General features: G+C 45.0%; 1 protein-coding gene and 1 long non-coding RNA gene across 2 annotated transcripts; both read left to right on the top strand.

Annotated features, from left to right (window-relative positions):
* The first annotated feature begins 8,674 nt into the window (after positions 1–8,674).
* LOC125534018 lies at positions 8,675–11,639 on the top strand. Its single transcript, XM_048697323.1, has 8 exons — positions 8,675–8,793; positions 8,869–8,886; positions 9,087–9,143; positions 9,535–9,621; positions 9,693–9,755; positions 9,905–9,967; positions 10,419–10,505; positions 10,577–11,639. Exons 1-8 carry the CDS (start codon positions 8,736–8,738, stop codon positions 10,642–10,644), a joined length of 501 nt encoding a protein of 166 aa, XP_048553280.1. The 5' UTR covers positions 8,675–8,735; the 3' UTR covers positions 10,645–11,639.
* A 58-nt stretch (positions 11,640–11,697) lies between these two features.
* Positions 11,698–14,483, top strand: LOC125534016. The gene is made up of 3 exons (XR_007294399.1): positions 11,698–12,553; positions 12,664–13,393; positions 13,917–14,483. It is a non-coding gene; the product is annotated as an uncharacterized LOC125534016 (long non-coding RNA).
* Positions 14,484–27,929: the final 13,446 nt, after the last annotated feature.

Here is a 27,929-nt window from a genome sequence, read left to right as displayed (position 1 = left end):
GGGATTTGTCACTCCGTATGACGGAGAGGTATCACTGGGCCCACTCGGTAATGCATCATCATAATGAGCTCAAAGTGACCAAGTGTCTGGTCACGGGATCATGCATTACGGTACGAGTAAAGTGACTTGCCGGTAACGAGATTGAACGAGGTATTGGGATACCAACGATCGAATCTCGGGCAAGTAACATATCGATTGACAAAGGGAATTGCATACGGGGTTGATTGAATCCTCGACATCGTGGTTCATCCGATGAGATCATCGTGGAGCATGTGGGAGCCAACATGGGTATCCAGATCCCGCTGTTGGTTATTGACCGGAGAGTCGTCTCGGTCATGTCTGCTTGTCTCCCGAACCCGTAGGGTCTACACACTTAAGGTTCGGTGACGCTAGGGTTGTGAAGATATGTATATGCAGTAACCTGAATATTGTTCGGAGTCCCGGATGAGATCCCGGACGTCATGAGGAGTTCCGGAATGGTCCGGAGGTAAAGAATTATATATAGGAAGTGCTGTTTCGGCCATCGGGACAAGTTTCGGGGTCACCGGTATTGTACCGGGACCACCGGAAGGGTCCCGGGGGTCCACCGGGTGGGGCCACCTATCCCGGGGGGCCCCATGGGCTGAAGTGGGAGGGAACCCAGCCCAAAGTGGGCTGGGGCGCCAACCCCCCAAGGGCCCATGCGCCTAGGGTTGGGGGGGAACCCTAAGGGGGGGCGCCCCCTTGCTTGGGGGGCAAGCCCCCCACCCCTTGGCCGCCGCCCCCCTAGGAGATCCCATCTCCTAGGGCCGGCCATCCCCCTTGGCACCCATATATAGTTGAGGAGAGGGGAGGACTTCATACCTCAGCCTTGGCGCCTCCCTCTCTCCCCGTTACGCCTCTCTCTCGTAGCATAGGCGAAGCCCTGCTACTGTGACGCCCTGCATCCACCACCATGCCGTCGTGCTGCTGGATCTTCATCAACCTCTCCTCCCCCCCTTGCTGGATCGAGAAGGAGGAGACGTCTCCCGTCTCGTACGTGTGTTGAACGCGGAGGTGCCGTCCGTTCGGCGCTTGGTCATCGGTGATTTGGATCACGTCGTGTTCGACTACATCATCACCGTTCTTTGAACGCTTCCGCACGCGATCTACAAAGGTATGTAGATGCATCCGATGACTCGTTGCTAGATGAACTCCTAGATGGATCTTGGTGAAACGAGTAGAATTTTTTTTCTTTTCTGCAACGTTCCCCAACAGTGGCATCATGAGCTAGGTCTATGCGTAGTTCTTCTTACGCGAGTAGAACACAATTTGTTGTGGGCATAGATTTGTCAACTTTCTTGCCGCTACTAGTCTTTTCTTGATTCAGCGGTATTGTGGGATGAAGCGGCCCGGACCAACCTTACACGTACGCTTACGTGAGACCGGTTCCACCGACTAACATGCACTAGTTGCATAAGGTGGCTGGCGGGTGTCTGTCTCTCCCACTTTAGTTGGAGCGGATTCGATGAACAGGGTCCTTATGAAGGGTAAATAGAAGTTGACAAATCACGTTGTGGCTTTAACGTAGGTAAGAAGACGTTCTTGCTAGAACCCTAATTCAGCCACGTAAAACTTGCAACAACAATTAGAGGACATCTAACTTGTTTTTGCAGCAAGTGGTTTGTGATATGATATGGCCAAAGTTGTGATGAATGATGAATGATCTATATGTGATGTATGAGATGTTCATGCTATTGTAATAGGAATCACGACTTGCATGTCGATGAGTATGACAACCGGCAGGAGCCATAGGAGTTGTCTTTATTCTTTTATATGACCTGCGTGTCATTGAGAAACGCCATGTAAATTACTTTACTTTATTGCTAAACGCGTTAGCCATAGTAGTAGAAGTAATAGTTGGCGAGCAACTTCATGGAGACACGATGATGGAGATCATGATGATGGAGATCATGGTGTCAAGCCGGTGACAAGATGATCATGGAGCCTCAAGATGGAGATCAAAGGAGCTATGTGATATTGGCCATATCATGTCACGTTTATTATTTGATTGCATGTGATGTTTATCATGTTTAGCATCTTGTTTACTTAGAACGACGGTAGTAAATAAGATGATCCCTCATAATAATTTCAAGAAGTGTTCCCCCTAACTGTGCACCGTTGCGACAGTTTGCTGTTTCAAAACACCACGTGATGATCGGGTGTTTTATTCAGACGTTCACATACAACGGGTGTAAGACAAATTTACACATGCAAACACTTAGGTTGACTTGACGAGCCTAGCATGTACAGACATGGCCTCGGAACACAGAAGACCGAAAGGTCGAGCATGAGTCGTATAGAAGATACGATCAACATGAAGATGTTCACCGATGTTGACTAGTCCGTCTCACGTGATGATCGGACACGGCCTAGTTAACTCGGATCATGTAATACTTAGATGACTAGAGGGATGTCTAATCTAAGTGGGAGTTCATTAATAATTTGATTAGATGAACTTAATTATCATGAACTTAGTCTAAAATATTTTACAATGTGTCTTGTAGATCAAATGGCCAACGTAGTCCTCAACTTCAATGCGTTCCTAGAGAAAACCAAGCTGAAAGACGATGGCAACAACTATACGGACTGGGTCCGGAACCTGAGGATCATCCTCATAGCTGCCAAGAAAGATTATGTCCTACAAGCACCGCTAGGTGAAGCTCCCGTCCCACAGAACCAAGACGTTATGAACGCTTGGCAAACACGTGTTGACGACTACTCCCTCGTTCAGTGCGGCATGCTTTACATCTTAGAGCCGGGACTCCAAAAGCGTTTTGAGAGACATGGAGCATATGAGATGTTCGAAGAGCTGAAAATGGTTTTTCAAGCTCATGCCCGGATCGAGAGATATGAAGTCTCCGATAAGTTCTTCAGCTGTAAGATGGAGGAAAATAGTTCTGTCAGTGAGCACATACTCACTATGTCTGGGTTGCATAACCGCTTGTCTCAGCTGGGAGTTAATCTCCCGGATGATGCGGTCATTGACAGAATCCTCCAGTCGCTTCCACCAAGCTACAAGAGCTTTGTGATGAACTTCAACATGCAGGGGATGCAAAAGACCATTCCTGAGTTGTTCTCAATGCTGAAATCAGCGGAGGTAGAAGTCAAGAAGGAACATCAAGTGTTGATGGTCAATAAAACCACTAAGTTCAAGAAAGGCAAGGGTAAAAAGAACTTCAAGAAGGACGGCAAGGAGGTTGCCGCGCCCGGCAAGCAAGCTGCCGGGAAGAAGCCAAAGTATGGACCCAAGCCCGAGACTGAGTGCTTTTATTGTAAGGGAAGCGGTCACTGGAAGCGGAACTGCCCTAAATACTTAGCAGACAAGAAGGCCGGCAAAACAAAAGGTATATGTGATATACATGTAATTGATGTGTACCTTACTAGTGTCCGTAGTAGTTCCTGAGTATTTGATACCGGTGCAGTTGCTCACATTTGTAACTCAAAACAGGGGCTGCAAAATAAGCGGAAACTGGCAAAGGACGAGGTGACGATGCGCGTCGGGAATGGTTCCAAGGTCAATGTGATCGCCGTCGGCACGCTGCCTCTATATCTACCTTCGGGATTAGTTCTAAACCTTAATAATTGTTATTTAGTGCCTGCTTTGAGCATGAACATTGTATCGGAATCTCGTTTAATTCGAGATGGCTACTCATCTAAATCCGAGAATAATGGTTGTTCTATTTATATGAGAGATATGTTTTATGGTCATGCTCCTATGGTGAATGGTTTATTCTTTATGAATCTCGAACGTGATACTACACATGTTCATAATGTGAGTACCAAAAGATGTAAGGTTGATAATGATAGTCCCACATACTTGTGGCACTGCCGCCTTGGTCACATAGGTGTAAAACGCATGAAGAAGCTCCATGCAGATGGACTTTTAGAGTCTCCTGATTATGAATCATTTGACACGTGCGAACCATGCCTCATGGGTAAGATGACCAAGACTCCGTTCTCAGGAACAATGGAGCGAGCAACCAACTTATTGGAAATCATACATACTGATGTGTGCGGTCCAATGAGTGTTGAGGCTCGCGGTGGCTATCGTTATGTTCTCACCCTCACTGATGACTTGAGTAGATATGGGTATATCTACTTAATGAAACACAAGTCTGAAACCTTTGAAAAGTTCAAGGAATTTCAGAGTGAGGTTGAAAATCAACGTGACAAGAAAATCAAGTTTCTACGATCAGATCGTGGAGGAGAATACTTGAGTCACGAATTTGGCACACACTTAAGAAAATGTGGAATAGTTTCACAACTCACGCCGCCTGGAACACCTCAGCGTAACGGTGTGTCCGAACGTCGTAATCGCACTCTTAGATATGGTGCGATCTATGATGTCTCTTACCGATTTACCGCTATCTTTTTGGGGCTATACTTTAGAGACTGCCGCATTCACTTTAAATAGGGCTCCGTCGAAATCCGTTAAGACGACACCGTATGAATTATGGTTTGGGAAGAAACCTAAGCTGTCGTTTCTAAAAGTTTGGGGATGCGATGCTTATGTCAAGAAACTTCAACCTGAAAAGCTCGAACCCAAGTCGGAAAAATGCGTCTTCATAGGATACCCAAAAGAAACTATTGGGTACACCTTCTACCTCAGATCCGAAGGCAAGATCTTTGTTGCAAAGAATGGGTCCTTTCTAGAGAAAGAGTTTCTCTCGAAAGAATTAAGTGGGAGGAAAGTAGAGCTTGATGAAGTATTACCTCTTGAACCGGAAAATGGCGCAACTCAAGAAAATGTTCCTGAGGTGCCTGCACCGACTAGAGAGGAAGTTAATGACAATGATCAAGATACTTCTGATCAAGCTCCTACTGAAATTTCGAAGGTCCACAAGGACACGTTCCGCACCAGAGTGGTACGGCAACCCTGTCTTGGAAATCATGTTGTTAGACAACGGTGAACCTTCGAACTATGAAGAAGCGATGGCGGGCCCGGATTCCGACAAATGGCTAGAAGCCATGAAATCCGAGATAGGATCCATGTATGAAAATGAAGTATGGACTTTGACTGACTTGCCCGTTGAACGGCGAGCCATAGAAAATAAATGGATCTTTAAGAAGAAGACAGACGCGGATGGTAATGTGACCATCTATAAAGCTCGACTTGTCGCTAAGGGTTATCGACAAGTTCAAGGGGTTGACTACGATGAGACTTTCTCACCGGTAGCGAAGCTAAAGTCCGTCCGAATCATGTTAGCAATTGCCGCATTCTACGATTATGAGATATGGCAAATGGACGTCAAAATGGCATTCCTTAATGGTTTCCTTAAGGAAGAATTGTATATGATGCAGCGGGAAGGTTTTGTCGATCCTAAGAATGCTGACAAGGTGTGCAAGCTCCAACGCTCGATTTATGGGCTGGTGCAAGCATCTCGGAGTTGGAACATTCGCTTTGATGAGATGATCAAAGCGTTTGGGTTTACGCAGACTTATGGAGAAGCCTGCATTTACAAGAAAGTGAGTGGGAGCTCTGTAGCATTTCTCATATTATATGTAGATGACATACTATTGATGGGAAATGATATAGAACTCTTGGACAGCATCAAGGCCTACTTGAATAAGAGTTTTTCAATGAAGGACCTTGGAGAAGCTGCTTATATATTAGGCATCAAAATCTATAGAGATAGATCGAGATGCCTCATAGGTCTTTCACAAAGCACATACCTTGATAAGATATTGAAGAAGTTCAATATGGATCAATCTAAGAAGGGGTTCTTGCCTGTGTTACAAGGTATGAAATTGAGCTCAGCTCAATGTCCGACCACGGCAGAAGATATAGAAGAGATGAGCGTCATCCCCTATGCATCAGCCATAGGTTCTATTATGTATGCCATGTTGTGTACCAGACCTGATGTAAACCTTGCCGTAAGTTTGGTAGGAAGGTACCAAAGTAATCCCGGCAGGGAACACTGGACAGCGGTCAAGAATATCCTGAAGTACCTGAAAAGGACTAAGGAAATGTTTCTTGTTTATGGAGGTGACGAAGAGCTCGTCGTAAAGGGTTACGTCGACGCTAGCTTCGACACAGATCTGGATGACTCTAAGTCACAAACCGGATATGTGTATATTTTGAATGGTGGGGCAGTAAGCTGGTGCAGTTGCAAGCAAAGCGTCGTGGCGGGATCTACATGTGAAGCGGAGTACATGGCAGCCTCAGAGGCAGCACATGAAGCAATATGGGTGAAGGAGTTCATCACTAACCTAGGAGTCATACCCAATGCGTCGGGGCCAATCAAACTTTTCTGTGACAACACTGGAGCTATTGCACTTGCCAAGGAGCCCAGGTTTCACAAGAAGACAAGGCACATCAAGCGTCGCTTCAACTCCATTCGTGAAAATGTTCAAGATGGAGACATGGATATTTGTAAAGTACATACGGACCTGAATGTAGCAGATCCGTTGACGAAACCTCTCCCTAGAGCAAAACATGATCAACACCAGAATTCCATGGGTGTTCGATTCATCACAATGTAATTAGATTATTGACTCTAGTGCAAGTGGGAGACTGTTGGAAATATGCCCTAGAGGCAATGATAAAAGCATTATTATTATATTTCCTTATTCATGATAATTGTCTTTATTCATGCTATAATTGTGTTATCCGGAAATCGTAATACATGTGTGAATAACAGACACCAACATGTCCCTAGTAAGCCTCTAGTTGACTAGCTCGTTGATCAACAGATAGTCATGGTTTCCTGACTATGGACATTGGATGTCATTGATAACGAGATCACATCATTAGGAGAATGATGTGATGGACAAGACCCAATCCTAAACATAGCACAAGATCGTATAGTTCGTTTGCTAGAGTTTTTCCAATGTCAAGTATCTTTTCCTTAGACCATGAGATCGTGTAACTCCCGGATACCGTAGGAGTGCTTTGGGTATACCAAACGTCACAACGTAACTGGGTGACTATAAAGGTAGACTACGGGTATCTCCGAAAGTGTCTGTTGGGTTGACATGGATCAAGACTGGGATTTGTCACTCCGTATGACGGAGAGGTATCACTGGGCCCACTCGGTAATGCATCATCATAATGAGCTCAAAGTGACCAAGTGTCTGGTCACGGGATCATGCATTACGGTACGAGTAAAGTGACTTGCCGGTAACGAGATTGAACGAGGTATTGGGATACCAACGATCGAATCTCGGGCAAGTAACATATCGATTGACAAAGGGAATTGCATACGGGGTTGATTGAATCCTCGACATCGTGGTTCATCCGATGAGATCATCGTGGAGCATGTGGGAGCCAACATGGGTATCCAGATCCCGCTGTTGGTTATTGACCGGAGAGTCGTCTCGGTCATGTCTGCTTGTCTCCCGAACCCGTAGGGTCTACACACTTAAGGTTCGGTGACGCTAGGGTTGTGAAGATATGTATATGCAGTAACCTGAATATTGTTCGGAGTCCCGGTGAGATCCCGGACGTCATGAGGAGTTCCGGAATGGTCCGGAGGTAAAGGATTATATATAGGAAGTGTTGTTTCGGCCATAGGGACAAGTTTCGGGGTCACCGGTATTGTACCGGGACCACCGGAAGGGTCCCGGGGGTCCACCGGATGGGGCCACCTATCCCGGGGGGCCCCATGGGCTGAAGTGGGAGGGAACCCAGTCCAAAGTGGGCTGGGGCACCACCCCCCCAAGGGCCCATGCGGGCTAGGGTTGGGGGGGAAACCCTAGAGGGGGCGCCCCTTGCTTGGGGGGCAAGCCCCCCACCCTAGGCCGCCGCCCCCCTAGTAGATCCATCTACTAGGGCCGGCGCCCCCCATGGCACCCCTATATATAGTGGGGGAGAGGAGGGACTTCATACCCCAGCCCCTGGCGCCTCCCTCTCTCCCCGTTACGTCTCTCTTCCTCGTAGTATAGGCGAGCCCTGCTACTGTGACGCCTGCATCCACCACCAACGCCGTCGTGCTGCTGGATCTTCATCACCTCTCTCCCCCCTTGCTGGATCAAGAAGGAGGAGACGTCTCCCGTCCCGTACGTGTGTTGAACGCGGAGGTGCCGTCCGTTCGGCGCTTGGTCATCGGTGATTTGGATCACGTCGTGTTCGACTACATCATCACCGTTCTTTGAACGCTTCCGTGCGCGATCTACAAAGGTATGTAGATGCATCCGATGACTCGTTGCTAGATGAACTCCTAGATGGATCTTGGTGAAACGAGTAAAATTTTTTTTGTTTTCTGAACCTTCCCCCACCCCCCCCCCCCCCCCGGTTTGCCCTAAGGCATTGTTTGACCCTCTGTTTTTCATCTTAATAAGCCGCGTTTAAGAATGTAGGGTGGAAACAACTTTCCCCTGTGTTCCCTATTATATTATTCTTCTGTTGGTTGCTTACATTTTGTACATGTTATATGTACATGGTAATTCATAAAAGGCATCAAGTTGGGTGTTGTTCTTTGCACATTATCAATGCCTGGCTACCTGCTGTCATTTCTAACTGCTCAACTCGAATAATCTAGGAAAATGTACGTCTTTAGAAATGCACAAATGCACCGTTGACAATAGTATGCCATTGATTGATGGCATGTTATGTGTAAAAGATCTACACTAGAAACATCTTCCCGTTGAAGTTTTCTGTTGCCATTTTAACTTAACGTCACCTATTGTATTTTTGCCTGGGTACCTGATGCCTCTTCTATGTTCTAACTACCAAACTGGCTGCAGGTGCTTTTATTACTCCATTCTCACAGACCATGTTTGGTACGACAGGTCCTACTAAAATCAGTGAAACTTCATTCGTGACAAATGCAGGTAAATTAGTTGAACACTGAGTGCTTGGCTTTGGCTACCTGCCACCAGTTCTAATAACTACAAAACTCTTTTCAGGTGCTCCAACTTTCACAGGTCTGCCTAATTATCTCTGTTAGTACCCATCAGTTGCAAATTCGGATTAAGTATTTTAAATTCGTTGAACACCTGCATTCGTTTTCAAACCTAGACAAATCTACATCTTTTAAGATTGATGATCCCTAGTATGGTTCATTGTTAGAGAACACCAAATAAACTAATGAAGGGGCTATAAGCATCATTTTAACATTTCACAGGTGATTCAGTCTCACGGCCTGCTAAAATCCCTTGGATCATATCTTCCACAAATGCAGGTAAATGAACTGAACACTCTCAACCGTTTTCATACCATATAGAAAGTCCATCTGCGCATATTGATACCTGAAATTCTTAGTTGTCGCCTGGCAGAGAAACTCCAGCACCGATAGTAATATTCCGCCTGCCATGTTTTATAACTCAGCAGGTTGATATATATATCTGTTCTCGTCATACCTCTTGGTTTCTATGGCAAACTATTTCCCAAAACCGCGGAATTTTCCGCCTCTTGCATTTATCAGCTGCTTTCTTTTTTCTACTTGTTTTATGCCCACAATAGTTGCAGGATTGCACTGGCATCTAGAAACTGATAAACATACACACCACAAATCATATAATACACCTAGTTGGTTACATGCACATGCTCATTTTTGTGGGCTTGTTATGCAGGTGCCTTTAGCACTCCATCTTCGCAGACAATGCTTCATACGACAGGTTCAACTAAAAACATTGAGACTTCATCAGTGACAAGTGCAGGTAAATAGTTGAACACTGAGTCCTTGGCTTTGGCTACCTACTATCTGTTTTAACTGCAAAACTCCTTTCAGGTGCTCCAACTTTCACAGGTTTGCCTAATTATCTTCATTGGAACCCATCAGTTGCAAATTCAGGTTAAGTATTTTTAAATTCGTTGAACAGCTGCATTCGTTTTCAAACCTAGATAAATCTTTTCTGGAGAATGGTTCATCATAGAGAACATGAGGAACTAATCAAGGGGCTATACTATATGCATAATATCTAACTGTCAAACTCTTCACAGGTGATTCAGTCTCACAGCCTGCTAAAATTAAAATCCCTTGGATCATATCTGCCACAAATGCAGGTAAATTAACTGAACACTCAACCGTTTTCGTAAGCATGAGCTACGTCTACACATATTGATACCTGAAATTGTTTGTCAGAGAAATTCCATTACCGATAATAGTGTTCTACCCATATTGATTTCTCCTGTCCTCATACCCTTGGTTGCTTCGGCAAGCTATTTCGAAACTGTGGTGGATATCCTTTTCTGACTCTTGCATTTGTTGGCTGCTTTCTTTCTTCTACCTGTTTTATGCCTATAACAGTTGCATGATTTCACTTGCACAGTGGGTTGCCTGTACATGTAAATTTTTACGGTTATAGGTCTTCGCTAAAAACTCCAGGATCTCACTAAAAAATGTTGGTCTGAGTTTAGGCTCTTGATTTCCAATCTGCACTAGCCCTTCCCTCGCATTTCAAAATGTTTTGACTGTCAAGAGGACATTATAAGTAAATTACCCTACCTGTTGCAGGATCTTTTAGTACTCCATCCTCACAGACCATGCTTGATACGACAGGTTCTACTAAAAACATCGAGACTTCATCAGTGACAAGTGCCGGTAAATAGTTGAACTCCGAGTCCTTGGCTTTGGCTACCTACTATCTGTTCTAACTGCAAAACTCCTTTCAGGTGCTCCAACTTTCACAGGTTTGCCTAATTATCTTCATTGGAACCCATCAGTTACAAATTCAGGTTAAGTATTTTTAAATTTGTTGAACATCTACATTCGTTTTCAAACCTAGATAAATATTTTCTGGAGAATGATTCATCATAGAGAACATAGAGAACTGATCAAGGGGCTATATGCATAATATCTAACTGTTAAACTCTTCACAGGTGATTCAGTCTCATAGCCTGTTAAAATTAAAATCCCTTGGATCATATCTGCCACAAATGCACGTAAATTAACTGAACTCTCAGCCGTTTTCCTAAGCATGTAAGAAGCTCCATCTACACATATTGATACCTGAAATTGTTTCAGAGAAATTCCATTACCGATAATAGTGTTCTATCCATATTGATTTCTCATGTCCTCATACCACTTGGTTGCTTCGGCAAGCTATTTCGAAACTGTGGTGGATATCCTTTTATGCCTCTTGCATTTGTTGGCTGCTTTCTTTCTTCTACCTGTTCTATGCCTATAACAGTTGCATGATTTCACTTGCACAGTGGGTTGCCTGTACATGTTCATTTTTACGGTTATAGGTCTTCGCTAAGAACTCCAGGATCTCACTAAAAAATGTTAGTCTGAGTTTAGACTCTTGATTTCCAATCTACACTAGCCCTTCCCCCGCATTTTTAAATGTTTTGACTGTTAAGAGGACATTATGCGTAAAAGGTGAATAAATGAATGTTAATACTAATACTTATTTGGGTGATTCTAAAGGGTTTTAATACTTGGGCAGACCCAGTCAATCTAAGAAAGAGGCTGACAACTGCTGAGGAAGATGATCCCGGTAAAAAAAGGCAACGGACAAATAAATTGGTAATGCTTGGTATAACTCGCTTTCTGCTCAGTCACGCATCCTATATACTTAAGAAGTTCACCCCCATTACTTGATTTATCTCAACATGCAGCATAGACACCTCATCATCCAGTCACATCCAGCCACGTCACACCTCATGCAGTCCCATTCAAGCCCACCTCCTTAGGCCTCATAAAATATTACAAGGAAAAATGAAAATCTTTGGGATTTCTTCAAAACGGGGCGCCAATACAGTTCAGCGAAACGAACGCTGCTTCGTTTCCCATAAAAGCGCATACGCCATAATGGTTCCGTTTCCAAAGTAATAGCTGAACAAGCGCTCCCTTAGAAAAAAGGCCCTCTGCCTCTCTCCCACATAGCCACATAAAACGTCAGTTTTCCCCTGCCAACAGATAGCTCACAATCGTGGAAAAAACTAAGCCAACCTTTTCCCCTAGCTATGAAGATCCAGCGATGGGCAGGCGATCTCCGCGTGAAGTCCAGTCATCTCGCACGACCATCGATCTACTTCACCTGCAACTCCTCTCTACGCAGGCCAGACCACAGTTTCGTTGCCGGCCGCCCAGATCGTCGCTGAGGGCACAGCCGAATCGGCCTAATCGGGTCGTTATTATGCTCCTAATCTACCGGGCACGCCGGATGGTCTACCTCGCCACCGTCTCTTGGCAGCTGGGACGTGAGCTGGGTTGTTTTATGTTGCCGGCAACCTAGAATCACAGATCGTTAATTAAGGCACAACCGATGAGGCCTCTGCGATGCTCGATGGCCGCCGTCGGGTACCACAAGCATCGCGGAGTTCGCCTCAATCAGCAAAGAAGACTGTCACAGCGGCTCCTGCTCTGTGGCTGGTACATCAGCTTATCAGTGAGCATTGTAGCACTTAGTTTCACGTTAGATGAGGAATACCATTGTTACGTACTTCTATACCATGGTTGACATACTTCTTTGTTGTACGATCATTTATATTCTGCATTTATGATCAATTCCTACTTCCCAGTCTCCATCGTGCATTCCGCACGCGTCATCTGTGTCTCCGAGCACCAGGCTTCCGACACTCCGCTATGATCTCCACATGATCCCGCATGGGCTTCACGGAGTTGTAGTTTCACTCAGATATAAGGTAATGCATACCTTTTTATATTATACGGTGAGATTTGGATTTTGTCCATTGGTCGCACACAAGTGTTTTGATTACTAATATATGTCGTTGTTTTTCTCATGCCTTTTCAGCAATAGTATTGATGTCTATTCACCATCAAAAAAAAGTATTGATGTCTATTTGCAAGATGCCTGCCAAGGAGCTGCCAAAATTATCAACCTGGGCATGTTCTATGTATTAGTGATGCCTCTTTTAATTGCATTTGGCTAGGTTTTGTTTTGGTGCCAGACAGAACTTTGTTCACCCCAATTAAGCCTTTCAGTTTACTATCTTTGTTGCATGTTATGTTGCATTATACTCACTAAGGTGCAATTCCTTCCCTCTGAATTTGGAACTATCATGTTATCGTCAGCTTTAGTATAAAGGTTTGCATTCTGCTCCATCCAACACTTTCCTGTAAAAGTGCTCCTCCATGTAGGTCACTATATGACAACTGAAATTTTAAGCATTGACTGGTATGTATTTGTAGAGACTATGATAGATATAGAAGCATCAAAATTTAATATATGCCCATCTTCATTCTGCTGAAGTTTTACCTACTATTTTTCTTTGCCTATTAACCGATTCATGAAATAATTCACTGAGGTGGCCAAATACATTACTTTCATAAAATACATATGTGTTTTCTTTTTCTCTGTTATTAATTGTTTGACATATTATTGTTAATTGTACAAACTAATCTTGATTTTTCAGTTGCCGGCACTTTTTTTTTCTTGCCATTTGAATCTTGCCCATTTGGATCGTGTCTAATGTGGCAAAGGTCACACATTCAATATTTGTTTGTGAGACTCCATTACTAAGGTGAGACATTTCCCACTTATCAGTTCGAGATATTGTCTGCAGTTTTAGTGTTCAACTCAGCTGCTCGACACTTTAGGATACCTCGTCCTTCACACCCAAAACAAGCTTCGGTTAGTTTTACCATAAAAAATGTTGTGTCATTAAGTGTTGTTATTCACAATTCTCTTTTGTAAAGCATAGTAACAAACTTAAAGGTTGTCATTTTGTGGTTAATGCATTTCCAAATTTGTTTTGGTGGTTAATTTTATTGATTCAAAGTTTCTAATTGGGCAAATCCTAATTAGTTCTTAATTTCTTACACATGGGATTCATTTTTCCTACTCTGCAATCCATCACGTATGTAGCAAATGGTTTAGTGGATATCACATATTTTTATGTCAGTCAATATTATATATATATATAATTTTTGTCTATACTTCTTTAAATATTCATCTACTAATTCCCGCAGCAACGCGCGGGGTAGCATCTAGTTTCCTAAGAAGTACGTACAATATTAACTGGCGGAGTACTTGTTGGAATGCAGGAGCTAGAGTCTGAAACTGAAGCTGGTACTTGCGCCATCAACTTGATAGCCTGATTGAGTCGGGCCTTACTCACTGTGCTCCTTCAAGTCGATTAGTTGCAATTGTGTTGGAGGATACCATTAAGGAGGTTTTTGGATTAGAGAGTGGATACTGTACCTTGCTGCGAACGGTCCTGCGACGGCGGTGAGCTGGGGTGGCAGAGAACGGTCCAGCGACGACGGCGATGGCTACCAAGCGACAGGGCCGCACCAAATAGGCGGAGGATTAGGCACACATCCGGTGACTCGCCGACCATCGGAGACGGGAAGAGCCGGCTCGAGCCTGGCGGCACTGGGTTCTTTTGGGAGAGAGCAGAGGAGCACTCGAGATTTCTCCCCGAAACAAACACCTCCTAGGTATAAATCTTATTAATGGTTCATTCCTGGAATCGATCCCTTCTTTGTTTGGTCAATTCTTGATCAGCAAAGGAGTGCACTCCCATATAAACATAAGCAGGATCACACACACACACCATTGATGTTGGTGTTTTGGTACATCAGCATGTTTGATTATATACACATATGAAAATGAAATGCCAGCAAACAGTACTCGTAAATGTGTGAGTCTGTTCAAGATTGTATGACTAAAGCTTGTGATCCATCGGATGGATTTCAGTAGTTCAGAAAACAGAGGGAACCGAAAGCAACTCTCAAGTTCAGAGCGTGAATAGATCAGAAAGCTAATTTGGTTCATATATAAAAAAATAATGAGCTGCAGAGTGAACGTCTACTGCTGCACAATCTACTTATTGTGAAAACACACAATGCATCGTCAAATGAAACAGCGACAAGCAACTGAAACCATAGGCAAGCTTAACTTTTCATTAGCTTGGAGTGCATGACTGGCATAGGTTGAGTACATCAACTTTGATAGCTGAATGCCTGAATGGCCCGGGAACCATTTAGGAGTTACCTACGAGTGCATCACTTACGGCCATATATAAAGCTACCGTACACTGAAAAACAACACCTAAGATAGTCGGTTGAAGCAACAAAGCAAAATTTTACGACCAGGTAACAGAGTTGGTTGTTCTAGAAAGGATAATCATGTCGACGATCACCACAGATCCAGGCGTAACCATGACAATCATGCTGATGGTGAGTCTTGGCTGCCGAGCATTAACCCTGCAGAGGATGCAAATTGAAAAACTCTGGTAAGCATCGTAATGTGCTGGAAATGTACAATCATTGTATGAGTAAATTTGTTGCCGTTGGAGGATAAAACATACCGCAATACATAGTAAAGGCAGAGAAAAAAACAAAGAACTCCTCAAACAGAATTTAACCTAGAAACTCTTTATGACAGTGTAATACAGATGGGACAACTAACTTTATGCAACCTAGAAACTATCTTTTTTGCTACGCACTGAATACATATGCAAAATACAAGGGCATAATCAGCAATTTTCATACAGAAGATTGCATAAAAAGGGCAACTTAGGTAAGTAAGCCTGCATAAAAACATTCCAACTGTTTATCACCCACTACACCATTAAGCTTCTATTTGATACAGATATGAGGGTTTGCCCATACAAATTCACTGGTAAGCATATTTAGCTAATAACCGGGATGCATATGCATCAGATAGTTGGCTTATCAATGCCACATTTGAACCACACTAGAGAGTCTGCATGACATGAAAAAATTGACGACTTGACTTTACTATGAAACTTTACAAGGATTAGTAGTTATGTCCTTGTTGCATCTACAAAGCATCCTAATTAGGCGTGTACAACATACTCACCAGAGCTAAGATAAACATAGAGTTCCACAGAAGAATAAGCCTTGAAAATGTTGTATATGTTTGTGCATCCATCATCACTTGATGAGGCCCCATCTGACAGCTTCACAATCATTTTTTTGAGCATTGGCGCACATTTGAGTATCAGTTTCAAGAAATCAATCTCATGACCGTCTCCTCCACAGCCACTGATCTCCACTTCTTCGGTTCCAGTCAAGGAGATAGTTTGGGATCTCCACCCCATGGACTCACATGGACAATGAGGTGAGCATCCTTCTTTCACCTAAAACCAAATATAATATATATGTGATTTTTTTTTACGGGAAAAATATTATATGTGATTTTTTTGTGAGAAAAACAGTATATGTGATTAATACACAATGTATCATTAGAGTATGTAATCAGAGCAGAAAATTACCGATGACCTCTGTAGGATGACCTTAAGCTTCTGCATAGCACTACAAATTCTATTCATCCCTAGGACATGAAACGCGAGCGCTCCAAACACATGTCCATTTGTTTCAAGATGTAGCTCCAAAACGGAAAACTCGGCAATCATATGCTTCTCTATCTCGTGCATAAATGTCTCCTCTTCACAGACAAAAATAGAATTCTGGAAAAACAATTTGGTACGATATGTGTCATTCACAGATTTAGTTTAGTCATAGCTTGCTATAAGTTGAGTGGGAGAAGGACGTACGGCGCTGGCATGAATCTGCAGCGAAGGCAGCTGTCCTGGTGTCTGAGCCGTCTGCAGAGTCACCTGCTCGAGTCGCCAAACACCGAACACGATAGACACCTTGAAGTAGCAGCATCTCCACGAGACCATCTCCACCATTGGTGCCAAGACGGAGATGCTGACCTTCTCCATTGCCGAAAAAGACACGGTCAATTGCCTAAGCACGGGGGCAACGATGTTGACACCATCCATCCAGTCGGTTTGGTGCAGGACAAGCTCCTGCAGCGACGCCGAGCTGACCGCAAGCATGGCGCTCACAGCGAGGTTGTCGTTGTCGGAATAAACGTTACTTAGGCAGAGCGTGCGCAAGCGCGGGGAGCAGGAGAGCAAGGCGTCAATGTCGACGGTGCATGCCCACAGGTGCAGCTCCTCGAGTGCGGGGAACTCGACGCCGGTTGGCACGCGGAGGATGACGCGGACGGGGTGAAGGGTCCAGCAGGATGGGGGTGGCGCGGTGGAAGCAAGGCAGGTCGACGATGAGCGGACCGTCGAGTAAGTTCGTGGGGAGCTCAAACTCGAACTCCTCCGGCTCGAGCCGCGCGGCTGCGCGGAGCAACGAGTTGACGCTGGCAGCGTTGACCAGGTGCTCCTCGGGGATCGGCCATGGCAGCCGCTCGTTGGGGAAGCAGATTTCGATGAGCGAAACCACGGGCAGGGGTCGAGGTAAGCGGCCGAGCACCACTTCGAGCGAGTGGAACGGGACATCGCTGAAGACGATCTGGCCGAGGTGGGCCCAGAGGCTGCGGCACCGGCGGGAGAGGACCCCGGTGCGCGCGGCGGCGCTGATGCAGGGTAGGCTGGCGAGTACAAGGAGGAGGAGGAGGTCGTCGGGGAGTGCACTGATGAGATCCGGTACGTCGCCTTGGGCTAGCAGCCGGGGGGAACACCGACGAGGTCCCCACCTCAGATGCATCGAAGCTCCGGAAAACCCCACCGTTTCCCTCCCACCGATTAGCCACTACTACCTGTCAAAAAAAAACAATATTAGCTACCAATGGAGGAAATGGACCATGAACAGTGGTGTTAGGTACTAGTTCTCTCTCTTTCGATTACACACACCAGGTCTCAAATACGACTTGGAAAGAAGAAAGAAACAGAAAGTAAAGCATTCGTGCCGTTTTTTATCCAAAGATGCTTCACTCCTTCGGCGCCCTGCTTTTTATAGCGTTAACTCATTTTGAGCCCACGAACCTGCTAGCTAACTGGCGATTCCGAGTTGGACGTTTGATGACGCGCCCTTCCCCTTGATTGGTCCATGTGGCACCTTCGGTTGCCATGGCAACATTTTTCATTGATGTCGTTGCATCTTCAATCGATGGTGCTGGTTTTTAGCCGTGTCGTTTCTAATCCATGGATGCTTCACTCGTTCCACGCCTTGCTTTCTATAGAATTAACCTATTATGGACCCACAAACTTGCGAGCTGGCTGGCGAATCTGAGTTGGACGTTCGATGACGCGCTCTTCCCCTTTGATTGGTTCATGTGACACCTTCGGCTGCCATGGCAGCAGCTTTCCTTATGTTGTTGCATCTTCAATTGGTGGCACCGGTTTCCAGTCATGTCGTTTCTAATCCAAGGATGCTTCACTCGTTCCACACCTTGCTTTTTATGGCATTAACCTATTATGGGCCCACAAACTTGCGAGCTGGCTGGCAAACCTGAGTTGGACGTTCGATGACGCGCTCTTCCCCTTTGATTGGTCCATGTAAAACCTTCGGCTGCCATGGCAGCAGCTTTCCTTATGTCGTTGCATCTTCAATTGGTGGCACTGGTTTCCAGCCGTGCCATTTCTAATCCAAGGATGCTTCACTCGTTCCACGCGTTGCTTTTTATGGCATTAACCCATTATGGGCCCACAAAATTGCGAGCTGGCTGGCGAATTTGAGTTGGACGTTCGATGACACACTCTTCCCCTTTGATTGGTCCATGTGACACCTTCGGCTGCCATGGCAGCAGCTCTCCTTATGTCATTGCATCTTCAATTGGTGGCACTGGTTTCCAGCCGTGCCGTTTCTAATCCAAGGATGCTTCACTCGTTCCACGCCTTACTTTTTATGGCATTAACCCATTCTGGGCCCACGAACTTGTGAGCTGACTAGCGAATCTGAGTTGGATGTTCGATGACACGCTCTTCCCCTTTGATTGGTCCATGTGACACCTTCGCTGCCATGGCAACAGTTTTCCTTATGTCGTTGCATCTTCAATTGGTGGCGCCGGTTTCTAGCCGTGGCGTTTCTGATCCAAGGATACTTCACTCCTTCGGCCCTTGCGATCTTTATGGTGTTACCTCATGCTGGGCCCGTGAACAAGCTAGCTGGCGAACCCGAGTTGGACTTCGATGACGCTCCCTTCCCCTTGATTGGTCCATGTAGCACCTTTGGCTGCCACGGCAACACTTTTCCTTGATGTTGTTGCATCTTCAATTGGTGACGCTGGTTTCCAGCCATGTCGTTTCTGATCCAAGGATGCTTCACTCCTTTGGCGCCTTGCTCTTTATGGCGTGAACTCATTCTGGGCCCATGAACCTGCGAGCTAGCTGGTGAATTCAAGTTGGATGTTCGATGGCGCACCCTTCCTCTTGATTGGTCGATGTGGCACCTTCGACTGCCATGTCAACACTTTTCCTTGATGTCGTTTCATCTTCAATTGATGTCGCAACACTTCGTGTAGCGGCTGTAATTGGGACACTAGCAACCCCTTGTCCTTGAGATTCGGCTTGACCCCAAGTCGCTGAAGTAAAAAAGATTTCTCTTAGTTGGATTGCATCTTTCCTTGTAGTGTCGAGGACATCAGGGTAAGACTAGCGAACCAGTAAACGTTCCCTATGGCCAGTGCATGTCTAGCGCAAATGGGTGGAGATGACCTCGATAGGTACCAGAGGGTCAGCAGAAGGAGTGGGTAGTTCAGGAGTGATTGATGTACCCGGTGTCAATGCTTGGTGCAACTAGGAGATGTGAACACCGGTGAAACTTGCAACCTTACGAGAGTTACAGTTCATAGGACACTAGGTTAGTGGCACGAAGAACCGTGAGGGTCCATAATACTTAAATGAGAGCTTCTGATTGGCAAGCCTTTCCACCGAAGTATGCAATGCGGTTGCAATTTGATGTATATTGCATCCCCTATTTTGAATGTACGTTCTGTGTGTTTCTTGTCAGCCTGGGTCTTCGTGATATTGCGAGCTTGATGCAGATATTGTTGGAATACTTAATGCATAAGTTTTCTTTCCTCGAGCCACTCTCTCAGAGCTGGGATTTTGCACGTACATGGTACTTCGATACCCTAGTGGTGTGGTTCATGATGATACAGAGCCATGAAAGGTGTCATCTGCAATGTTGAACGGTAGTTGGAATTATACGAAAACTCCGGCCGGGTCTCCTTGATGTGAGTTGCGGTGTATCACCCCGACGATGATGGTGCACGGTGACGTGTTCATGTGCGAACACATGCATCAAGTGATCTCAAATCCAAAATATTCAATCCAACATAAAGAAACCTTAAAGAGCAAGAATCAATTCACCATGAAAATAGGAGAGAAAGGTGAACATCATAAGATCCAACTATATTGATAAACCTCGTGTTAAATCAAGATCGTGTCAAATCAAGAACACGAGAGAGAGAGAGATCAAACACATAACTACTGGTATAAACCATTATCCCCAATGATGAACTACGCACGCATCACCATGGAGGCAGCAAGAATGATGAAGGTGGCCTCCCTAATGAGGCAGCCAGAATGATGAAGATGGCCTCCCCAATGGTTTCCTCCTACGACAGAGTGTCGAAGAAGGCCTTCAGATGAGATCACTTCGGAACAGAGGTTTGCGGCGGCGGAGTAAAATTTCTAGTTTCTTTCTAAAGGTTTATCAATTGATAAGAATTTCTAGTGTCCGAACCACGTCAAAAGAGTGTTGGGAGACCCACAAGTCAAGGGGCGCACCCACCCCCTGGGGTGCACCCTAGTGACTTGTAGCCCCCTCGGCCCTCCTCTGGTTGCCCCCGAAGCTTCTAGGGTCCTTCCGGGTTCATAAAAAATCCCTTAAATTTTCATCGCGCTTGGACCTTCCTAGGTATGGTTTTTCTGTGAAACAAAAAACATGCAAAAAACAAGGATCGGCACTGGACACTAAATTAATAGGTTAGTCCAAAAAATAATATAAATGGCATATAAAGCATACAAAAGTGATAATATAATTGCATTTAATAAAAATATAGATACGTCAGAGACATATCATGTCTTTGGTAGTGCTCTGCCTCCAAAAGGATCGATCAGCTGTCATGATCCCATGAAGCGTCGCTTAGGTCTGAGCTTGGGCACTGTGATCCACCTCGATCTCCACTTCCTGAGGTGGTTGTAGATGTGGGTCGAGGTGACCTCATGTCCAAAAAACTCGAACACCTGCTTTGCAATAGCGTTCAAGTGCACCTCCTTGAAGCCCTTGCGAGTCCTCACCCTACTGGCTATGATTTCACACATCTTGTTAGGCACAAATGTCATCAGGAACAACTTCCATATAATGGAGTCCACCCACCCTCCTTTTTATCCTTTGCGGCTACCTTTTGAGAAGCAACGTGAGCTGCAACATTGGGCTGAGCCGGCACAAATGCGTAAGCCACAAATGATGGAACCGTAGCCGACACCTCGAAAACATCTGAATCAGGAGACATCTGATCGATGGGAGGCTAGGAGTCCTCGGCATGCGGCTATGGGACACAACAAGGGTCTGACTAAACTCTTGCGTGCTCATGTCCTACAAGCGTAAGCATGAGCAATAGCGGAGCATGCTATACATCGATAATACGAACTAGCACTAAATATGGATAGTATAAACGAACACTACATGTAGACAGTGTGAACGAGCACTATCACATGTACAGACGGGTGATCTAGTTCAACATGGCACCTCAAATCATAGCAAGGAGTTCAATAAACTAGCACACATATTTACGAGCGTGGCATTGTAGCGGACGAGCACGCCTGGTCACTTTATCTGTACGGCGAGGACATGTGTGGAGATTCGAGTGGTCTTAATGTCTGAGGGCGGTACGATGGATTAGGTGATGGACTCGCGATAATACGTTGTGGGGCCTTTGGGGTAAACGGTAAGGCGGCCAACGGCAATGAGACCCGGCAAGGACCTGGGTGGATGGGACATAACGTGGCCAAGAGATCGTGTCGGTCGTGGCCAAACGGACATGAACGGGCGAGGGTGTTTTGTTTTATGTCCAGAACTGTCGTCTTCCTTGAAGGTAGCAATGTTTTCATGCAAACCGTGAAACAATTTGTGAATTGTGATGACACACTCGCCCAAAGTGACAACGCCATCGAAAGCGGCGATTCTTTTTTTGAAATGGAACACTTGTAGTCCATTACGACACGGCCAAATCGCTGGTCACTGCACTGATTACATCTTCAGGGTAGCTTATGAACCATTCACAGTGTTCATCATGAGCTAAACCTGCACCCATAGAAGCCAACACATGTGTTGGCTTGTTACAAGATCTTGGAATATAGACTACAGAGGGCTCTATAAAAAGAGTGCTAAGCTTGAACTTAATATCACTGAACATGATTCCTAAGGGCGCCGGGTCATAGGCAGTAGATGTCACAGCTTGTTTGAGCAGAAAACAGTCTGTTTCAAAAACAACACGTCCAACACCCAAACGATCAGCCAGAGAGATGGCCTGTAGAAGGCCATAAGTTTCAGCATGAAGAGCGTCCGAGCAGTCATGTTTCCCGCCAGCTGCTGCAAACCGGACATCCGGTGTTTCATCTCTATAGAGAATACCCCAGCCACCTGCTCCTGTTTGTTCACAAAAGGATGCATCCATGTTGATCTTGACCATATCATTCGATGGTTTCTCCCATCTACATTGTTGCACTATTTCTGGTTTGGGTTTCGGCATCAGGAATTCAAACCATTCATCAACATGGTGCTTGACAGTATACCTGGGTGCCTCATACCCAGCAGGCGTCCTGGTTGGGACCTCAGACAATATCATCAACATGGTGTTTTTTCTCCCCCGAGCCGCCGGGAAGACAACGCGGGGGACCGAGCTCGATGGGTGTTGTATGCTATCAGACGATATCATCTTGATTATAAACCAGCCAAACAGTCTCACACTTAAATACGTGAGAATACCAACTTGATGTGGGCTCCTTTGCATGCAGTTTTTGAATGTGTATAACGACGCAGGGCCGTACTGTAGGGTTGCATGCATGGGTTGCCTATTCTCTCTTCTCTCACAAACAAATGCATCTATTTATTTCATCTTTGCTAACTTAAATCGGTCAAATCTATCTTTTGAACCAACATTCTGATTTGAAAAAAAGAAAGATTTCAACTCATATCGCAGGCCTTTAAAACAAGGCTGATTTTGGATACATTTTAAATGGGTTTAAATATCATGAAACATATTTCACAAAAATCACATATATTTCAATTCCATATTTTTAAATAAAATATTTCACTCTTTTGAAATAAACTATTACACATTTCCAAATAACCAGTTCCACAAGTTGACAATTCAGTTTCATATTATTTTCATTTTCAGAACCAACATTTCACTTTTTGCTGGCTTTTTTCACGGAAAAACATATTTATTTCAGTTCCACACTTTTGGAATAAACTATTACATATTTTCAAATAATCAGTTTCACAAGTTGACAATTCAGTTTTATATTGTTTTCATTTTCAGAACCCACATTTCATCGGCCTGATTCACAAAAATCGCATCTATTTCAATTAAACATTATTCACATTTCACTCTTTTGAAATAAACTGTTACACATTTTGAAATAATGAGTTTCACAAGTTGACATTTCAGTTTTATATTGTTTTCATTTTCAGAACCCACATTTCACCGGCCTGATTCACAAAAATCGCATCTATTTCAATTAAACATTATTGGAATAACACATTTCACTCTTTTGAAATAAACTGTTACACATTTTGAAATAATCAGTTTCACAAGTTGACATTTCAGTTTCATATTTTGGTTAAATCGTTCCAGTGAAATAGGTTGTTTCACATGTTTCTAATGAAAATAGGATTGTATCACATTTTTATAGTGAAATATGTTTGTTTCGCATATGAAATGTGAAACGTCAAAATTTAAACGTGTGTGAAATGTATGCAAAATTGGTCTTGTTCTAAAGGTCTTGGCCCCCGGAGTTCAAATATATAAATTATTTTATAGTGAGCTTATATTTTTAAAAGATATGAGCGATTTAAATTGTCAAAGATAAAATAAAGTCTATTAATTTATTTGGGAGGGAGATGGAGCAGAGATGTGTGAATAACGTACTTCATGTTAGGATTAATTAATTAGTTTAATTAATGGAAATCTCTGTTTAGCAAACCGACATGCGGTTTTCTCTCCCGATGGGTCACATCCTATTGTAACGGACACGTCCGTCAATCCCATCTCTCGTAAACGCCGCGTCTGTGCGACGCGCCCCTTCCAGGGGTATATATTTGTACATCATCACAATCAATGGATATCAGTGATTACTGTTCATTCTTTACACTTCACTCGCTCAGGTTGCTGGACTTCAAAAAGTGGTCAGCGTATGGCATAACTGGTGAGTTATTGATGTGGTGTAATTAATGAAATACTGAGCTATAAAATAGAGTGGGGTGAGCAATGCTATGGGGAACAATATGCATGGATCGTAGTCTCCAAGAGACAGCCATGCACGGGATCCTTCTCGCCATCGTTCAGTGTTGATTTTATAGCTCAGTATTTCATCAATTACATCACATCAATTGCTTCCTTCCATTTGGACCAGCGTAGTCTTCTGTCGCTGCTGGGCTGCAAGACTGGCCAAGTGTTGAGGGCTTTTGCCTTTGTGTGATATGAACCATTGAATCTGTTTTGGATGGAGATGAAGAGTCTAAAGTTGCAACGTGACTTCATCAAGTGAAGTCACTGGATCTCAGTCCCGTCCGGGTCAGGTCTTCGGCTCATAGACACAACGAACCATGTCCGCGATTGTCTAGGCATACAACGTGAGCCTGTCTACAGCCTGCACGCCGGTCACGCCGGATGCTCCTCCACGTGTAGTTTGTCATACAAAACTCCAGCGGCTTTCATGGTGTCTGCGCCCTGTGTATGAATGAACAGTGGTGGCGCCATGTAACGCAGGAAGAAAATGTTATCCACAACATGCAAGACGACACCCGCGGCAATGATAATGTTGAGCACGTTGGCATGACAAGGCGACGCTAGCTGGATACCCGACAACAACGAGCTAGGGCAAGAATGGGCTCGCCATGCCCGTCTCCACCATGGCCGTGCTCGGCATCACCATGCCAAGCTTGGCCGCGGCCGACACCGCGCGCCTCCGCCTCGCTGTGCACCTGTGTCACTGCCGCTGCTCGTGTCCAACCCTCGCAAGACTCCCAGCAGGCCAGCACCATGGCGGCATGGCCCATGCTTGTTCTTGTGCCCGACATCGACATGGAAACCATTGTTGTGCTCCAACTACAGTCTGTTGGACCCGTGTATCAGTGCATACAATCCAATGGACAACATCCTGAACCAGCTAGCCGGAGAGCCTGCATGTGCATCACGCAGCAGCCGGGGATGCGAGAAGGATGCGGGAGGTGATGGGCACAGGGAGTCATGGCTCGTGTTTTCCTATATTCTTTTTCCATTCAAACAAGGTATTATATAGACTAATCTTATTCTTAACAGAAAAACAAACAAAAACGGATTTTCCTAAAAATCCTCTAAAAAGTAAAAAACCAGTTTTTCAAGATCTAACGTGTAGTACCTCATATCCAAACAACCACTTAGGGTTTCACAGCGCACCCATGATACATCTCTTCATCAATGCGATCAGCTTATCCACAGAAAGGAACATGTCACTCTGCATTCTGTTCTGCATCACGCTCATGCTCAGTGTACACCTGGTGCTGTGCTCTTTCAGTAGCATTGTATCTCTATTTCGTATGATACCCAGAATGGGTGGTCATGGCGCCCACAGTTAGGTTCTACTTGAGATTCAGAAGCGGTGTAGCATGGCTCAAGACGAAGGATCGTCCCAGTGCGATGGGTACATGATGGGGGTCAGGGCGCCCACCGTTTGGTTCTAACGGCACGGCACTAGGATGGTGGGCCAACCTGGTTTTATTGCAGCTCCTAATCCTAACCAGTACAGGACGCGTACCAGGCTAATACACCCAGGGACGGAGCCAGGATTTGAACATGGTGGTGGTGGGGGGGGGGGGGGGGGGTGGGAGGGAGGGGGAAGAGATAAATAGCACACACTTTAGTACATATATCGTCTCATATAAAATCACATTGTATATTTTGTAATAGCAAAAATATAATAATTGATTAATGAGAAAGTAACACATGTCTTGCAACTGTCGGTGTAAATTCAGCTCTAGAATTACCTATATAATCATACGATTAGCAAGTGTTCAAACTTCAAGGAAATAGTTTGAGAAGTGCAATGTGTTTTATTCTTTCTATCTGTCACCAAGTAAACACATGTAACTACATATGCTGCTAACTAAAGCATTAGGGATTGCCGTATCATACCAAATTAATAATATGTTAATGTAAAAAAAATACTGCGTTTATACCTCAAGAAACGATCCATTGCTGCCATGGAAGATGTCGCGCGCTTATGGCAAGCCGGCAACAGAGATCAGCAACGGCCATCACAGTATCACCGTTTGCTCGAGTTTGGATGCAGAGGAGATATAACGATCACAAATAATAGTGTTTCCTGGCGGTGGCTGATGGCAACAAGGGGGCGGTGGTGGCGATATTAGGAATTTGAGACCAGATCGTGTGAGCTAATTGACACCTTCTATGGTTTGAAAGACAACCTAATCTAATTCTAAAAAATAAAGACTAACCTTTTTCCCCGTTTGGTTGCTCATCCGTGTGGCCGGCCGGCAAGATTACGTTGTTGGATCGACAACGGGGCTTTACTGTCCTCTTCCCTTCTCGACTGAGAGATTTGGTAGAAGATCTAGCAGATGGCCGGCGGCAGGTTCATCGCAGGAGCAGTTTCGTTTTTTTAGCATGTTGGAACTAAGCAATTTTTTTTTGAAGGGAAAACCTGCTCGGCACTTTATTATGAGTTAATGAGAATTACATTCTTCAAAACATGCGGTAAAAGGAAACTAGGGGGATCATCGTCCCAAGTAAACATCAGATTTGAATCAAAAGCATGTCTTGCTAAGAAATGTGCCAAGCCATTTGCCTCCCTCGGACAATGCTGAAACTGAATTGAAGCAATATCATGGGCATACCGGAAGCAATCTGCTAAGATCGCAGAATATGGTGCCAAAATGTCAGCCTCGCCTCTACATGCCGAAATAATCTCCAAACAATCTGACTCAACCGTCACCCTGGAGCAACCCATTTGATTGACAAGTTGTAGACCTCGGTGAAGAGCCAACGCTTCTGCTGTAGTCGCGCTATCAGCATATGTGAACGATTCTGCCACTCCCGCCACTGCTTCTCCTCGACAGTTCCTGATGATCGCAGCAATTGCTCCGACGCCGTTTTCAAAGAACGAGGCGCCAGTGTTCAGTTTGTATGATCCTTGGCCTGGTTTTTCCCACGTAAACTTCACAGCAATGTTGTCCCTTGGCTTAGCTGTCGAATTGCCTGTTATTGCATGAACGGCAAAAGCTGTGCTCCTTGGAGTTTTGACCATTTGCCCCTTGCATGATTCTCTCCTTTCCCACCAGATATACCATGCTGCCACAGCCAATGTTTCATGTAGTCCCAATTGGCCAAGCACCGGCGAAGAACCACGTGGTCTTCGCAGTAGTTCTTCTAGAATGACAGAACCGGAGCGATCCACCGTAAGCCAAGTGCACGCCATACTGACATCGCTCTAGGGCAGCTGAAAATCAAGTGCTTAATGTCTTCCAGACCAGACTTGCACACGGGACAAAGGGGTGAAACCTTAATATGTTTGCGAGCTAAGACTGCCATACCAGGGATTAAACCATGAAGCGCCCGCCAAATAAATATCTTCACTTTACTCGGTATCTTCAGTTTCCAAACCATTTCCCAAACCGGATTAATATTTGATGTGCCCTGGATGCTTGAACATCTTGCGTATTGCTTCCTAGCGTGACTCTTCCATGATGGGCTACTTTCCTTTTTCTCTCTTCCAGTGATTTGGGCCTTTGGCCTGCAATCACATGTGACAACAGTACATGGGCTTTGGCATAGGGGGGGGGCGAAGCACGTCAGGGGCAGTTGCCTAGCGAGAAAAATTAGCAACAGACTAATCGCTATTAAGGTCCCCCCCGTCCCCCCTGAATCCGTCCCTTTATACACCCTTTTGCTCTTATCCCAAAACAAACGAGCGAATAGAGATACCGAGAGCATGTGAGGCCAACTCCATCGCGCGACCCCAAACGGACGTCCGTTTTGTCCTGTTTTTGTCCCTTTGGGTAGGGATTTGGGGTCGTGTCCGGGCCTGTCCTGGGATGCGGTGGCCGTGCGCCCACCGC

The sequence above is a fragment of the Triticum urartu genome, chromosome 2 (genome assembly GCF_003073215.2).
Source record: "Triticum urartu cultivar G1812 chromosome 2, Tu2.1, whole genome shotgun sequence".
Classification (NCBI taxonomy): Eukaryota; Viridiplantae; Streptophyta; class Magnoliopsida; order Poales; family Poaceae; genus Triticum; species Triticum urartu.
The sequence above is the reverse complement of the archived record's forward strand: the minus strand, read 5'-3'. Positions and strand labels throughout refer to the sequence as shown.

What these genes read in the sequence shown, in the direction of transcription:
- LOC125534018 (XM_048697323.1), top strand. Translation starts at nt 8,736, where the DNA reads ATGTTTGGTACGACAGGTCCTACTAAAATCAGTGAAACTTCATTCGTG. An exon ending in CATATCTTCCACAAATGCAG is followed by an intron (nt 9,144 to 9,534) that starts GTAAATGAACTG and finishes CTTGTTATGCAG; the next exon opens with GTGCCTTTAGCACTCCATCT. An exon ending in TTCATCAGTGACAAGTGCAG is followed by an intron (nt 9,622 to 9,692) that starts GTAAATAGTTGA and finishes AACTCCTTTCAG; the next exon opens with GTGCTCCAACTTTCACAGGT.